Source organism: Ranitomeya imitator, chromosome 5 (genome assembly GCF_032444005.1).
Source record: "Ranitomeya imitator isolate aRanImi1 chromosome 5, aRanImi1.pri, whole genome shotgun sequence".
NCBI lineage: Eukaryota > Metazoa > Chordata > Amphibia > Anura > Dendrobatidae > Ranitomeya > Ranitomeya imitator.
Genome location: NC_091286.1, coordinates 665,069,297 through 665,085,673, shown reverse-complemented (window position 1 = coordinate 665,085,673; position 16,377 = coordinate 665,069,297). Strand labels below are relative to the sequence as shown.

The 16,377-nt window shown below is 46.3% G+C and overlaps 1 protein-coding gene across 1 annotated transcript; it reads left to right on the top strand.

The window, feature by feature from the left end:
* The first annotated feature begins 3,802 nt into the window (after nt 1–3,802).
* Nucleotides 3,803–11,130, top strand: LOC138637935 (cytochrome P450 2K1-like). The gene is made up of 3 exons (XM_069726854.1): nt 3,803–3,991; nt 9,636–9,777; nt 10,813–11,130. The coding sequence occupies exons 1-3, from the start codon at nt 3,803–3,805 to the stop codon at nt 10,989–10,991; spliced, it is 510 nt and encodes a 169-aa protein (XP_069582955.1). The 3' UTR covers nt 10,992–11,130.
* The last annotated feature ends 5,247 nt before the right edge of the window (nt 11,131–16,377 follow it).

Here is a 16,377-nt window from a genome sequence, read left to right as displayed (position 1 = left end):
TGGTTTAAAGGACAGGGCAGAGTCGAGAGTTACCCCGAGGCAGCGGATTACAGGTGCGGGAGAGAGCGTGATGCCGTTTACCATAATAAATAGATCAGATAGGGGGGATATGTGAGATGGGGAAGGATGATGAGTTTGGTTTTATCTACATTGAGTTTTAGGAAGTGAGAGGTGAAGAAGGAGGATACGGCTGACAGATACTTCGGGATTCTGGACAGCAGAGAGGTGACATCTGGGCCAGAGAGGTAGATCTGAGTGTCGTCCGTGTACAGGTGGTACTTGAAGCCATGGGACTTTGAGTTGTCCTAGGCCAAAGGTATAGATTGAAAAAAGTAGGGGCCCTAGGACAGAGCCTTGAGGGACTCCAACAAAGAGAGGGAGGGATGAGGAGGTGGTGTGGTAGTGGGAGACGCTGAATGTGCGGTCGGAAAAGTATGAGGCAATCCAGGACAAGGCAAGGTCTTTGATGCCAAGGGAAGAAAGAATCTATAGCAGTCAGCAGTGGTCGACTGTGTCGAAGGCAGACGACAGGTCGAGCAGGAGGAGGATGGAGAACTGTCTGTTAGCTTTGACTGTGAGCAAGTCATTAATAATTTCTGCCAGGGCAGTTTCGGTGGAGTGGTGGGGGCAGAAGCCAGATTGGATGCTGTCAACGAGAGAGTTAGATGAGAGGTGGGAGGAAGGTCGAGCATGGACATGCTTCTCAAGGAGTTTTGAAGCAAACAGGAGCAGTGATATGGAGCGATAGCTGGGCATAGCAGTTGGGTAAAGGTTAGTTTTTTGAGGATGGGTGTGATGGTGGCATGTTTGCAGGCAGAGGGAAAGTACCAGAAGATAGTGATAGGTTGAAGAGATGGGTTAGAGCTGGAATGAGCTTGATAGTGAGGTTGGGGAGCAGGTGGGAAGGGATGGGGTCAAGTGCACAGGTGGTGAGGTGCGATTTGGAAAGGAGGTGAGTAAGCTCTCCTTTAGTGATGTTGGAGAGGGAGGTTATTAGGGAACGGCAGAGGTCTCGTATATGGTGTGATTGGGGTGGTGGAACAGTAAAGGTTTTCCTTGTTTGGTCCATCTTGTTTTTGAAGTAGGTGGCAAAATCCTCGGAAGAGATGAGGGGAGCTGGAGGTGGCATTGGTGGGCAGAGGAGAGAGTTAAATGTTCTGAACAGTTCTTTTGGGTTGTAGGATAATGAACATACAAGGTTTGTAAGGTGAGGGCTAATTTGAAGGCAAGTGTAGCTTGTTTGAAAGCAGTGAAGTCATCTGGCAGGCATGTTTTCTTCCAACGCAGCTTCGCGACCCTGGAAGTTTGTCGAAGTTTTTTGGTGAAATTGTTATGCCAGGGTTGCCTATGGATTTGTCGCACTTTGTCATGCATGAGAGGGGTGACTGAGTCTATGGATGATGTGAGGGTGGAGTTATAGAAATCAGTGGTGCTGTCCATGTCGCGGAGTGAAGATATAGAGGACAGGGGTGGAAGAGAGTCTGAGAGTCTGTGAAGTGTGCAAGGTTTCTGCGAGGATGTGGTAATGACTGGACGTGGGGGGGCAAGTGAGGAGGACAAAGATAAGAAGGTGAGTAGATGGTGGTCAGATAGGGGGAAGGGAGCGGTTGTGAGATTAGATAAGAAACAGAGGCGGGAGAAAATAAGGTCTAGTGTATGTCCGTCTGTGTGGGTGGCTGTGGAGGACCACTGAGTGAGTCCAAAGGATGAAGTAAGCATCAGGAGCTTGGAGGCTGATGGCTGGTGGGTGTCAGTAGGGATAGTCACCCATTATGATGGTGGGGGTGTAGGCAGAGATAAAGTGAAGAAGCCAGGTGGAGAATTGGTTGATGAAGGCAGTGGCTGAGCCTGGTGGTTGGTATATGACAGCTATTTGGAGATTAGAGGGAGAGCAGATACGGACAGGGTGAACCTCGAAAGAACGGAGGATAAGGGAGGGTGGGGGTTGGATAGGGTTGAAGGAACAGTTTTTTGAAAGAAGGAAACCCACTCCTCCACCATGTCTGTTGCCAGGGCGAGGAGTGTGGGTAAATTGGATGTCATGGTAACTCAGTGCAGCAGGGGAGGCCATGTCATCGGGCATCAGCCAGGTCTCAGTGGGGGTCAGGAAGGAAAGGTTGCAGGAGGTATAGAGATTGTGGATCATGTGGAGCTTGTTGCAGATGGAGTGAGCATTCCAAAGTGTCCCAGAGAGGGGAAGTAGGGGGGTGGGGGTCAGTGGCACAGATTTTAAGTGTGAGGGATTGCGTTGGTTTCTCTTAGGGTACGTTTCCATTTTCAGGAAACGCTGTGTGTTTGACACTGCGTAGAGCCGCAGCGTCAAACACGCAGCGTCTAGATGTTACAGCATAGCAGAGGGAATTTCATGAAATCCCGTCTCCACTATGCATTAAAAGACACATGCGGCATACCCGCGGAAATGGACATGCAGCACGTATTTTAAGAAGGCAGCATGTCCTTACAATGCTGAAACAACGCAAGGACAACGCACGTGACCTGCCAGTGACTTCAGGTGCAGATTTGGTCAGGATTTTACCTGAGTAAAATCCTGACCAAATCCTGATGCAATCCTGAACGTGGACACATACTCTTAGTGTGAGAAGGATAGGAGTGATAATTAGTAAGATGTATCAGGTGGGGGGGGCAGGATTGGGGGATATGTCGCCATCAGTGAGAATGAGCAGAGAAAGGGAAAGCAGAGCGTCACTCATCTCATTCAGAGGTGCTCATAAACATACTGTACATACAAGGATTTACACAGCCTTCCTACTGTACCTTGAAATTAGCACAACTTATGAAAAATACAGCAGTGCCCACTGACCCTCTGAGAAAACCAAAGCCAACTACATAAACATAAACCACAGTAACACAACCCTATACAATGCACTGACAGTCCAAGATGACAAAAGTCCAAAACAACAACTATTGTTGTAGCTGCGTTCTGACCCAAAGTCAGATATGCCAGATCACCAGTGAGGTCAAATTAAGAGGTTATGACGCAGATAACAAGCTAGGAGAAAAGCATGCACACAGGTTGAGAGCAAGTCACTTTTCTGGTTTAATAATACAAGAGGCAGTATTTTTATACCATTTACAGCAAATGTAACTCAATGTAAGTCCACAACTCCATTACAAAGCAAAAATCTAAATGGGCATTATGGAATTCATTCTTTTCCCCACATGCAGAGTCCTTTACAGCTGATTGATATGGCTCTATAGCCAGTGGATATGTCAAGTGGAAATCTTTTAAGCTTGTTGCTCTTTACCGTGTCACCACTCTCAGTGGACTATTTTGTTCTTTTACTTATGTTATCCCTAATTTACCCTTTGTCCTACCATATCCAAGTTCACCTCCTTCCCTCCCCCTCTTTTTTCCCTTTCCACTTTTCCCCATTATCCTGTCTAAATTTATATTATTATTATTATTCATATTTTTTCTATGGTGTTATTCGACATACTCCAATAATATAATATATGTTGAATTTCAACTCATGTTATATTGTCTCATTTAACCTTTTCCCCTATCCTGATATTACATAATTTCCCCAAATAAAAATTATTTAAAGAAAAATAACTTTTTGTTTAGGTAAAATTACAATCTCAACATTTCTCTACAGAAAAATATAGAAAAAAAATTGGACTGCGGGTGGGAAATTAAGGTTACATAACCAGCAATTTCATAACAGCCACGATGATATCAAATGCCAAAGTGGAAATCTGTCTGAAATGTTATCATTTTTATTGATGAAAGTTCTCCCCAAATAACTTTTTTTACATATAGTTTTATGCATTTGTGTTGGAAATGGAAAAGGTCCAAAGTGAGATCGATAAAGTTATTGGATCAAATGAGCCCCAGGTCATTCATCGTAGACAGATGCCGTATACTGATGCCGTCATCCATGAGATTCAACGATTTGGAAATATTGTTCCTAACAATTTGCCCCACGCTACTACTCAGGATGTAAACTTCAGAGGATATCTCCTTCCCAAAGTAAGTAAAAAAAGAAACATTGAACCTTACTTTTCGGTAACATCAAATTTAAGTGTTTTCCGCTATGTATTTTTACTTTAGCATAGATAATCACTTAGCAGGCAGTTTCCCCAGCCAGTCTCTTTGCTTCCTCTTCCAGTCGGGAATGTCATGCTATGTTTCAACCAGTATGGATGGAATATTTTGCGAAGCAATCAGACATAAAAGGAAGGAGGAGATTTGGGACATGAGCAGTGGTGAAAAAGAATGACAGAGGTCCAAGAGATGATGTTTCGCTTTTTTTAAATTTTTAAACCATAATGTGCTTATTTTTCTATATAGCGATTAGTATTGGATAACAACCTTATGAACAGGTATTTTCCATCCATTTCACAAATGTTCACAAATGTTCTGATTTTGATACCTATAGACCCATTGTCCTCCTCTGAGCATTTCATATAAAATCAAAGAGGCTTTTTAAGCCAACAAAATGCAATTTTTACAGGAATTAAGACAAATTCCTTAAGTGATTTGCAAGGCTTCATAGCTTTCCATGCTAAACAAAATTATTATTATTATTTTTTGTTTTATAACAGTTTAACTAGTCTGTAATGATAATACCAATTATGTATAGGTTTCGTTGCTCTTTGTTTTATTACTTTTTCATAATAAAAAATATTTGAAAAAAAAAAAATAAATATATATATATATATATATGTGTATATATATATATATTTACACATATTTATATATATATATATATATATATATATATATATATATATATCCACCCATCCTCACAAAGCCCCCCTCGAGCCATCCTCTGTGTCTAGCTATCGCCCGATATCTCTTCTCCCTTATGCCTCCAAATTACTGGAGCAACACGTCCATCTTGAACTGTCCTCCCACCTCTCCTCCTGCTCCCTCTTTGATCGGTTACAATCTGGCTTCCAACCCCATCACTCAACTGAAACTGCCCTAACTAAAGTCACCAACGACCTTCTAACTGCCAGGAGCAAGTGACACTACTCTGTCCTCCTTCTCCTGGACTTGTCTTCTGCCTTTGACACTGTGGACCACTCCATTCTGCTACAGATCCTCTCATCTCTTGGCATCACAGACCTGGCACTATCCTGGATCTCGTGATATCTGACAGACCGAACATTCAGTGTCTCCCTCCCCCACACCACCTCCTCACTTCGCCCCTTGTCAGTCGGTGTTCCTCAAGGCTCTGTTCTAGGACCCCTACTCTTCTCCATCTACAACTTCGGCCTTGGACAGCTCATAGAATCCCACGCCGATGACATGCAGATCTACCTATCCGAACTTGACCTCACCTCCTTACTTACCAAAATCCTGCACTGTCTGTCTGCATTTTCAGCCTTCTTTTCCGCTCATTTTCTAAAACTGAACATGGACAAAACAGAATTCATCATCTTTCCCCCATCTCACTCTACCCCTCCACCAGACCTATCCATCAATGTCAATGGCTTCACTTTCCCCAGTTCCACACGCCCGGTGCCTCGGGGTGATCCTCAACTCTGCCCTCTCTTTCAAGCCACATATCCAAGTCCTTGCCTCCTCCTGCCGTCTCAAACTCAAAAATATTTCCCGGATCTGCGCATTCCTTGACCGCGACACCACAAAAACACTAGTGCATGCCCTTATCTCCTGCCTTGACTACTGCAACCTCCTACTTTCTGGACTCCCCTCTAGCACTCTGACACCACTCCAATCCATCCTACACTCTGCTGCCCAACTAATCTACCTGTCTCCCCGCTATTCCCCAGCCTCTCCCCTATGCCAAGACCTTCAGTGGCTTCCAAAGACTCCAGTTCAAAACTCTCACAATGACATACAAAGTGATCCACAACCTATCTCCTCCATATGTCTGTAACGTGGTCTCCCGATACCTACCTGCATGCAACCTTCGATCCTCTCAAGATCTCCTTCTCTACTCCACTCTCATCTCTTCTTCCCACAACTGCATCCAAGACTTCTCCTGTGCTTCCCCCATACTCTGGAACTCTCTACCCCAACACAGACTCTCGCCTATAATAATAATAATCTTTATTTTTATATAGCGCTAACATATTCCGCAGCGCTTTACAGTTTGCACACATTATCATCACTGTCCCCACTGGGGCTCACAATCTAAATTCCCTATCAGTATGTCTTTGGAATGTGGGAGGAAACCGGAGTACCCGGAAGAAACCCACGCAAACACGGAGAGAACATACAAACTCTTGGCAGATGTTGTCCTTAGTGGGTTTGAACCCAGGACTCCAGCTCTGAAAGGCTCCTGTGCTATCCACTGCGCCACTGTGCTGCCTACCAAAGAAACCTTCAAAAAGAGCCTGAAGACTCACCTCTTCCGACAAGCCTACAGACTGCAGTGATCCTCAACCTACTGAACCACCGCACAACCAGCTCTACCCTCTCCTACTGTTTCCTTACCCATCCCCTGCAGACTGTGAGCCCTCGCAGGCAGGGTCCTCCCTCCTTATGTACCTGTATGCCTTGTTTTTTGCTCATGTTTAATGTATTTGTCTATATTTGCCCCATACTCACATGTAAAGCACCATGGAATAAATGGCGCTATAAAAATGTAAAATAATAATAATAAAATATATATATATATATACTTTCTGCTGCTGCATTCTAAGGCCTATAACTTTTTCATTTTCCTTTTGACATTGACATGTGGGGGGAAATAAGTTCTATAGGCATTAAATTGCTTCAATATAAACAAATAGTGATGAGTGAGCACAAAAATGCTCGGGTGCTCGTTGCTCGGATCGAGCAGATTGGAATACTCGAGTACTCGATCCAAGCAACGAGGCCAATGTAAGTCTATGGAAGACACGAGTATTTTTACTGCGATCCTCCCCAGGGATGTTAAGGTAGATCCTTTGCAGGTTAATGACTTGGCTGTAAGGCCAAATTATTAACACCAGACCGAAATGTTCCTCCCCCATTTTGGCTTAGTTCAGACACAACGTTTTTGAAGCGTTTTTCAACTTTAACGTTACTTTCAACCACTACAAATGCATTCACTGGGAAATGTCATTGTAACATTTAACAACCCTAGCTGGCCATGTGGTGTGTGACATATACGCAGACCCATCTTGTTTCATTTAAAAGGAGGGACTCTTAAGGTCACAGAGTCTATTTTTACTGGTGCATCAGGCGACATTAATCTTCTTAAAGGGCCATTATGAAACAGTGGGTCTCCTAAACTGTTGCAGCCTATGCTGTGCATGGATGGGCTGCCAAGAATTACGATGCACCACAATACCCTTGTTATAAGATGTCCAGGAGGGACTCCTGAAAAAGTGTTCCATTGAATTCAAGACCAGCCCTGCTACCAATTCATATGCACCCAATAAGCCTTTGAACCCACCTACTGGATGGGCCCATGAAAATCCACTTCACAATATGCATTTTGTACTCCGTACTCCTTTGTTTTACACATTGGCAGCAATGTCTGCCCTGCAAAATAGTCAGTTATATGCACCCCAATAAGCCTTTGAACCCACATACTTGATGGGCCCATGAAAATCCAAATGTATTTTTAAATTTTTTATTGGCAGGAGAAAACGCCTTTGTAATATAGAGACAGATTACAACACCGCCCAAGCGTTCACACTCTGCTCCTCGGGCTTTCTATGTGCGCAGTGACTGCCTCTAGGCAGAAGATGATGATGGTGGTAGTAGTTGGAGCATTTAACACAGTCATGAAGCAGCCATAACAAGTTGAAAGAGAAGTATTTTTAACGAGATACCACACTGTTTGATATGCAGCCTGTATTTTTTAATTTTTTAAACTAAAATATTGTACCGAACTAGGGTAACAGACATCAAATACAGCTGAATGTAGGCCTGAATTTCCACAATTTGTAGGCCACAAATACATCAGACGTCTGACAGCGATACCACACTGCCAAATAAGTGGCCTGTATTTTTTTAATGAAAAATAGTGCTGTATATAAGTAGAGTAACAGACAGCAAAAAAAAGTGATAAACCTGCCTACAATGCCCAAAATTTGAGCATATGAGGCCTGTCACGGAAATACCACACTGCCAAATATGTGGCCTGTATTTTTTTAATGCTAAAAAGTATAGTGCTGTATATAAGTAGAGTAACAGGCAGCAAAAAAACAGTGAAAAACCGGCCTAAAATGCCCAAACTTGGAGCACGACGATATATGAGGCCTTTTTTGTTTTTTGGTGAATTTAAAACCAAAAAAAAAATAAAAAGTGGCACAACCCTACCACACAGAACTATGCTACTGCGGAAATACGATTTAAAAATTAAAAAAAAAAAAAAACACCACAATTCAGCCTGACATAACGGACTGTATACATTTTTTTTTTTTGGCTTTTGGGTGAATTTCTCAGGAGTTGTGGACTGAACAGTTGCAGACCTACACTAACTATTAAATGCACGATTCTGACCCGATCTCAGCAGCAGATCTCCCTACTCTCGCTGAATCCAGAACAGAATGCGGCGAGCAGGGTGGCGCCTGGTCTCTTATACTCGGGATGATGCTGTGCGGCCAAGCCAATCATTGCATGACCACAACAAAGATGGCTGTGGCGTATCATGGCCTGGCAGACAATCCCTGCACGGTGATTGGGTCTCTAAAGTCCGACAAAATTGCTGGGTGGAGACACCAGTTACCGCCGAATAATCCTGGAAATGCTCGGTGATCGCCGAGTACACCGAGCATAGTGATACTCAGGCGAGTAACGAGTAGTGCCGAGCACGGTCGCTCATCACTATAAACCAGTGTTCCCCAAGTTCGGTCCTCAAGAGCAACCAACAGGTCATGTTTTCAGGATTTCCTTAGTATTGCACAGGTGATAATTGCATCTCCTGCACAGGCAACAATTCCATCACCTGGGCAATACTAAGGAAATCCTGAAAACATGGCCTGTTGGTGGCTCTTGAGGACTGGAGTTGGGGAACACTGCTATGAACTAACCCTCATTTTTTCCCCTTGTTATGTTATTCTTAGGCCAAGTGCTGTGTGGTTTAGATTATACTATGCAGTCCATTTCGTTGCATAAAATCCCTATATGCATTTTTTTTATTGTTTAATATTTGAGAACATTAAAATATTTTATTTAATGAAATAAAAACATTTATTTTATTTTTTTTTCTAATTGCATTGCCATTCTTAAAGGGAATCTGTCAGCAGGTTTTTGCTAGGTAATCTGATGACAGTATGAGATAGGGGTAAAAAAACAGATTTCAGTGATATGTCACTTATCAGACAGTGTGCTGTTGTTTACTTACAGGGAAGGTTTTATCACCATTGCTGTGATTAGCTGATAGTGTGAGCACTGGCCTAACTCCGCCCCTTCCTGTGATAAGATCACATTCAATAGGCAATGTAAATATTGAGCATGTTGGGGGTGGGGTTAGCTGTGGTGGGGGTGTGGGCAGCTTTCTCAGCTTTGCTTCACACTTACCGCTGATTACATCAGAACCTCTGAACCCAGTAAACTAAGTGGATATTTGGATTTAAGGTCTCTGCCTACATTCTGCTGCTCTCAGATTAGGTAACAAAAAATTTTGACAAATTCCCTTCAAATAAATAAAGCCTATGGAATGGCGGTCCCAATTAAATATGACTTATATAAATGTTGAACCTTTCAGGGAATCCAGGTGATCCCACTGCTGACCTCCGTACTTTATGATAAGGATCACTTTGTAAAAGCCGATGAGTTCTACCCAGAACACTTTTTGGATTCCAATGGAAAATTTGTAAGGAAAGAAGCGTTCATACCTTTTTCAGCCGGTGAGTTATTCTTTCAGATGTCTTCTTTTAGCACTTTGGAGGAGAGATGAGAGCAAATAAGAACATTTCTCCATCATCGCATTCACTAAATTAATAGAAATGTTTTTTAAAGGGAATCATCTGTCACCCCAAAAATCGTATATGAGCTGCGGCCACCGGCGTCAGGGGCCTGTCTACAGCATTCTGTAATGCTGTAAATAAGCCCCCGATGAAACCTGAAAGATAAGAAAACAGGTTATATTATACTCACCCAGGGGCGGTTTTGCTACGGTCCGGTCCGATGGGTGTCTGGGTCTGGGTCCGGGGCCTCCTATCTTCATTCGATGACATCCTCTTCTTGTCTTCCAGCTGCGGCTCCAGCGCAGGCGTACTGATTTGCCCCGTTGAGGGCAGAGAAAAGTACTGCAGTGCGCAGGAGCCGGGCCTCTCTGGCCTTTCCCAGCGCTTGCGCACCACAGTACTTTACTTGGCCCTCAACGGGGCAAATCAGTAAGCCTGCGCAGGAGCTGCAACAGGAAGACAAGAAGAGGACGTCATCGCATGAAGATGGGAGGCGCTGGACCGGACCGCAGCGGGACCGCCCCTGGGTGAGTATAATCTAACCTCTTTTTCTCATCTTTCAGGTAACATCTGGGGCTTGTCTACAGCATTACAGAATGCATTACAGAATCCTGCAGATAAGCCCCTGATGCCGGTGGGCTTAGCTCATATACGATTTTTGGGGTGACAGATTCCCTTTAAATCTTCTCCCTATGAGGTTGTACCATGAGGGTACATTTATGATTTATGTGGGTTATGCTTTGGGAAAATGTGAGAATCTGAATGGAGACAGTTTCTTCATTTTGGGGAATCTGTATGAGGTGAGGATGGCTGTGCCTCCGTATATAAATGTTCTCACATTGGATTCAAAGACTTACAATTTTGTTATAACAGCCTATTTTAAATTGATATAGTATCTTTTGCTTTAGCCATGGAACAACATAAACTCTTTATATATAAGCGTTTTATCCTTTTCCACGTATTTCATTGCTGTAGGTAAGAGAAGTTGCGCTGGAGAAAACTTGGCTAAAATGGAGCTGTTCATGTTCTTCACGAGACTGCTGCAGAACTTCACGTTTAAGGCTCTTCCTGGGGCGACACTAGACCTGACTCCTGTGGTTGGAGTCATAGGAAGTCCAATACCCTATAAGATGTGTGCTATTCCTCGTGTGTGAACACTTTGTCACCTACACTGAAAAACCTTAAAATGTTCTCCTGTGAAAACAAGTTATCATCTATCCACAGATTAAGTGATCATTTATTAATTGGGGGGCTCCAGCCACTGGGAACCATATCTTTAGAAGAACGGGGCACTGAAGCTAAAGTAATTGTTGTAATCAAGAAATAAGCAATATCATTGAAATAATTTTATAATTTTAACCCCTTAATCCCATATGACGTACTATCCCGTCCAGGTGACCTGGTGTTAGGGACTGGCGGAAGGCACCAAGTATAGATGATAAGAAACTAGGTGCGTTCGCAGTCCGAGGTCCACCGTGCAGGTATAAACCCTGCTGCTAGTAAGACGGACTATATGGCGGTACTATAAGTATACACGCACGGGTTAACTTCACCCTGCGTGAAGGAAGCGATCCTGTTGCGTCACAGGACCGCGGTACCGCACATAGAGCGCGAGCAAGAAGTCAGCGAACACAACCCCAACTCAGGATTGAAGTCCGATTAGACCACTTGCTGGCACAACACCGCAACTGGGTGTGTAAGGAAACTATTAAATAGTATATAGAGGCACGAGAGTGCATGCGGTGCCGCACTGACGGATGCCACTAACTACCCAGGCTTGGGTAAGGAAAGCGCAGAGGAAGCACATAGCGCCGTACAGGCGGTCACAGCAACTAGACTCTGTTATGTGTGTAACGTGCTGTTGGATAAGTCGGGCGCTAGATAGCAAACATACACCTTCCGCGAACAGTCATCCAATAGGGAGGGTATTTTAAAGAGCGACTTTCACTCACAACACACACACATATTATCAAGACAATACTAGCGCATGGCTGTGCGGTCATGCGCAGTTTATATAGTTGCAGCACAGGAAGCTGCTACAGAAGTTTTGCCCTTTCAGGACCTGCCAAGAGGACCAATGGGATGTGCTGCAGCACCTGAGCATGTGACCCTCGATCTCCAACGGGAGATCCTGTCCTGGGCATGCTCAGTGTGTGCAAATAAGGACTTAGTCCCAGGGAAGCCCGCTCGCCACAGATCAGTGCAGGGTACAACAGGAGAGCCGGAAAAGGCAGCAGTAACCCTTTGCACAGAATCAGTCCCAGCGAGACGCTGGGAGCGACGCCTCCGCTGAGCAGAGCCCACTGCGGCCGAAGCAGAATGGGAGACCGCAGCAGACACGGATCGAGATTCCCCCTGTGCAGCAGAGGAAACTCGACTCCTAACATTACCCCCCCTCCTAGGGCCCCCCCCCTCCTTGAGCCTCACTACGCTCAAAAGCTGCAATAAGCAGGGGAGCCCGAATGTGCTCCACAGGCTCCCAGGTTCTATCCTCTGGGCCGTGACCCTTCCAGTCCACCAGATAAAATTTCTTGCCACGTACCACCTTGCACCCCACAATAGCATTCACCTCAAACTCATCCGTGGATGAACCCGATGTCCCAGCAGATGACTCAGAAAACCGGGACAAATGAACGGGCTTTAAGAGGGAAACGTGAAAAGTATCGGTGATACCAAGGCGTGGAGGAATAGCCAAACGGTAGACCACAGGGTTGACCTGTTCCAGAACCTTAAACGGGCCAATGTAGCGAGGAGCAAACTTAGTGGACTCAACTCGCAGCCTGATGTTACAGGCAGAGAGCCACACTAAGTCGCCAGGAGCAAAGACCGGAGCGGGGCGCCGGTGTGTATCAGCCGAAAACCTCATTCTCTCCTTGGAGGCCCGGATGGCATCCTGTGTGCGGTCCCAGATGTCACGTGCCTCCACCGCCCAGTCTGCCACCCTAGAATCGGTGGATGACACGGGCATGGGCACAGGGACACGCGGATGCTGGCCGTAATTAAGGAGAAAGGGAGTTTGACCAGTGGAATCGGCTACGGCATTGTTCAAGGCAAATTCCGCCCAAGGTAGCAAAGATGCCCAGTCATCCTGCCTAGCAGAGACGAAATGTCGCAAATATGTCACCAGAGTCTGGTTGGTTCTCTCCACCAACCCATTTGTCTCGGGATGGTATGCAGAGGAGAGGTTTAACTCTATGCTGAGTAAACGGCAGAGCTCTCTCCAAAACCGAGACACGAACTGGGGACCCCGATCGCTGACAATCTTATCAGGCATACCATGCAATCGGAAAACGTGCTTAATGAACAACACCACCAAGGCCCGTGCTGAGGGTAACCGAGGAAGCGGCACCAAATGCACCGTCTTAGAGAAATGGTCGGTGACATCCCAAATAATGGAGCAGCCACGCGACTTGGGTAAGCCCACCACAAAGTCCATCCCGACCATCTCCCAGGGCCTGTCTGCCACCAGTAGAGGGTAAAGCAACCCAGCAGGCCGTTGCCGAGGAGACCGATTCTGGGCGCAAGAAACGCACGCCTGAATATAGTCCCTGACATCTCGGGCCATATGCGGCCACCAGTATGTTCTCGCCAAAAGCTCAGATGTCCTCTTGGTCCCAAAATGCCCACCCACTCTGGAGGAGTGAGCCCAAGAGAGAACCTCCGGTCGCAAGTTAGCTGGCACGAAAGTCTTGCCCGGGGGCACAGACTCCAGCGAAACCGGAGCTACAGTTCTCAGGCTCTCAGACGGGACAATAAGCCGAGGCTCCTCCTCCTCCTCCTCAGATGACACTACGGAGCGGGAGAGAGCGTCGGCACGAACGTTCTTCTCCCCGGAGAGGAAATGTAGAGTAAAATGGAGCCGGGAGAAGAACAGGGACCATCTAGCCTGGCAAGAATTCAGCCGCTGGGCCGTCTGTATATACACCAAGTTCTTGTGGTCAGTGAAGACTTGGAAGGGAAAGCGAGCTCCCTCCAAGAGGTGTCTCCACTCTGAAAAAGCCAACTTCATGGCTAGCAACTCCCTGTCCCCGATGGAATAATTCCTCTCCGCTGGTGTGAAGGTCTTGGAGAAGAAGAAGCAAGGATGCTTCCGACCTTGAGCATCCTTTTGGAAAAGGACTGCTTCAGCACCAACGGATGAGGCATCCACCTCCAAGATAAATGGTTTATCTACATCGGGGCGATGTAGGATGGAAGCGCTAGCGAAGTGTGACTTAATCGAGAGAAAGGCCTTGGAGACCTCCTCTGACCACAACTTGGGATTTGCTACCTTCTTGCTGAGGGCGACCAAGGAGCTACCAAAGTTGAGAAGTGTGGAATGAACTGGCGATAGTAATTAATGAACCCCATAAAGCGCTGCACCGCTTTAAGAGAATGGGGTTCCTGCCAGTCCATTACAGCCTGTAGCTTGGCAGGATCCATAGCCAAACCCTGGGCAGAGATGATATAACCAAGGAAAGGCAAGGACTCCTGCTCAAACACACACTTCTCCAACTTGGCGTAGAAGGAGTTTGCCCGTAAGAGGTCGAAGACTTTGCGAACATCTCTCCGATGGGAGTCAATATCTGGAGAGTAGATGAGAATATTATCCAGATAGACTACGACCGAGGTGGTGAGCATATCCCGGAAGATGTCATTCACAAAGTCTTGGAAAACGGCTGGGGCATTACAGAGCCCGAAGGGCATCACCAGATATTCATAGTGCCCATCTCTGGTGTTAAAAACCATCTTCCATTCATCCCCCTCACGGATGCGAATCAGGTTGTAAGCACCCCGCAGATCTAACTTTGTAAATACCCTTGCTCCCCGTAGCCTATCAAAGAGCTCAGATATCAGGGGTAATGGGTACTTGTTCTTAACGGTGATGACGTTAAGACCCCTGTAGTCTATGCATGGACGTAAATCTCCAGTCTTCTTCTGTACGAAGAAGAACCCAGCCCCTGCTGGTGACACTGACTTCCTAATGAATCCTCTTGCCAGATTCTCTTGGATGTACTGGGACATTGCCTCCATCTCCGGGAGAGATAACGGATAGACTCGACCCCGGGGAGGCTCAGCACCAGGCAAGAGGTCAATAGGACAGTCATAGGGGCGGTGAGGCGGAAGGGTCTCAGCAGCTCTTTTGGAGAACACGTCTGCATAGGGCCAATAGTGCTTGGGGAGAGAGGAAAGATCTGCGGGTACCTGTGTAGTAGCAACCTGAACGCACTCCCTCTGACATCTACCCTCACAGGATTTACTCCATCCCAAAATTCTCCCAGAGGACCACTCAATATGAGGAGAATGGTAGCAAAGCCATGGTATCCCCAACAGGACCTCATCAATTCCCTCAGGAATGACTAATAGGGAGATTATCTCCTGATGTGATGGAGACACAGATTGCGTGAAAGGAATGGTTTGGTGGGTAATCTGTGAAGGTAGTGTTGACCCATTTACCACTCGAACGGTTACTGGCTTGGCGAGCATCACCAAGGGTATTGCGTGACGCTGGGCAAAAGCGGAAGACATAAAGTTACCCTCTGCCCCAGAATCCACGCATAGCTCGACCGTAAGAGTGGATGGGCCTATGGTAATTGTCCCCTTGAAGGACAACTTTGAGGCAAACGTCGCCGTTTCTAGTGTACCTCCTCCAACTGCCACTAGACGCTGACGTTTCCCCGACCGCTGAGGACTCTTGGAGGCAAGACGTCCTGACTGCTGGCAAACATGACGGACCTTATGTGCACGGGCGGACTGAGACTTGGATCCCGCTCGTGTCACCTCTATGGCCTCATGTGACTCTGATGCCTGGACTGGAGATTCCAAAGGTTTGGCGAAGGTGGGAGCCAGCCGAAACCTCTGCCTACACTGGGCTCGCTCCAACCTCCACTCGTTAAAACGGAGGTCAATACGAGTAGAGACAGTTATTAACTCCTCCAGTGTGGCAGGAATCTCCCTAGTGGCCAGAGCGTCCTTAACATGGTCAGCCAGGCCCCTCCAAAATATGGGGATAAGGGTTTTATCCGACCACTCCAGCTCGGAAGCTAAAGTACGGAAGCGGACGGAAAAATGGCTGACCAAGGACTCACCCTGAGTTAATGCCAGTAGTTGGAGCGCTGTGTCATGGGTGACTTGAGGTCCTAAAAAGACCTTTTTTCAGAGTGCTCAGGAACAACGGAGCACTCTGCACCACATGATCACCACGCTCCCACAGCGGCGTAGCCCACTCCAACGCCCTGTCCGACAAGAGAGAGACAATAAATCCCACCTTAGCCCGCTCTGTAGGAAAACGTGCAGCCAGGAGCTCGAGGTGGATAGAGCACTGACTCACGAATCCCCTACAAGTTTTGGAATCTCCAGAAAATTTTTCTGACAACGGGAGGCGAGATAATGTCGGAACAGGGGTGGCAGTGGACAAGGTTGCTGCAGCCACGCTAGCAGCCTGTACAGCAACTGTGGTAACATCCACAGCTGAGGTTGAGCTCTCGAGAGCCGTCAACCTACCCTCCAGCTGCTGGATATACCGCAAAGATTGCTGAATGTCCGCCATTTACTAGCCAG

Bases quoted from the DNA above. Each gene is read 5' to 3' on its own strand.
- LOC138637935 (XM_069726854.1), top strand. From the start codon at position 3,803: ATGGAAAAGGTCCAAAGTGAGATCGATAAAGTTATTGGATCAAATGAG. The intron at 3,992-9,635 runs GTAAGTAAAAAA...TGAACCTTTCAG, and splicing joins GAGGATATCTCCTTCCCAAA to GGAATCCAGGTGATCCCACT. The intron at 9,778-10,812 runs GTGAGTTATTCT...TCATTGCTGTAG, and splicing joins GTTCATACCTTTTTCAGCCG to GTAAGAGAAGTTGCGCTGGA.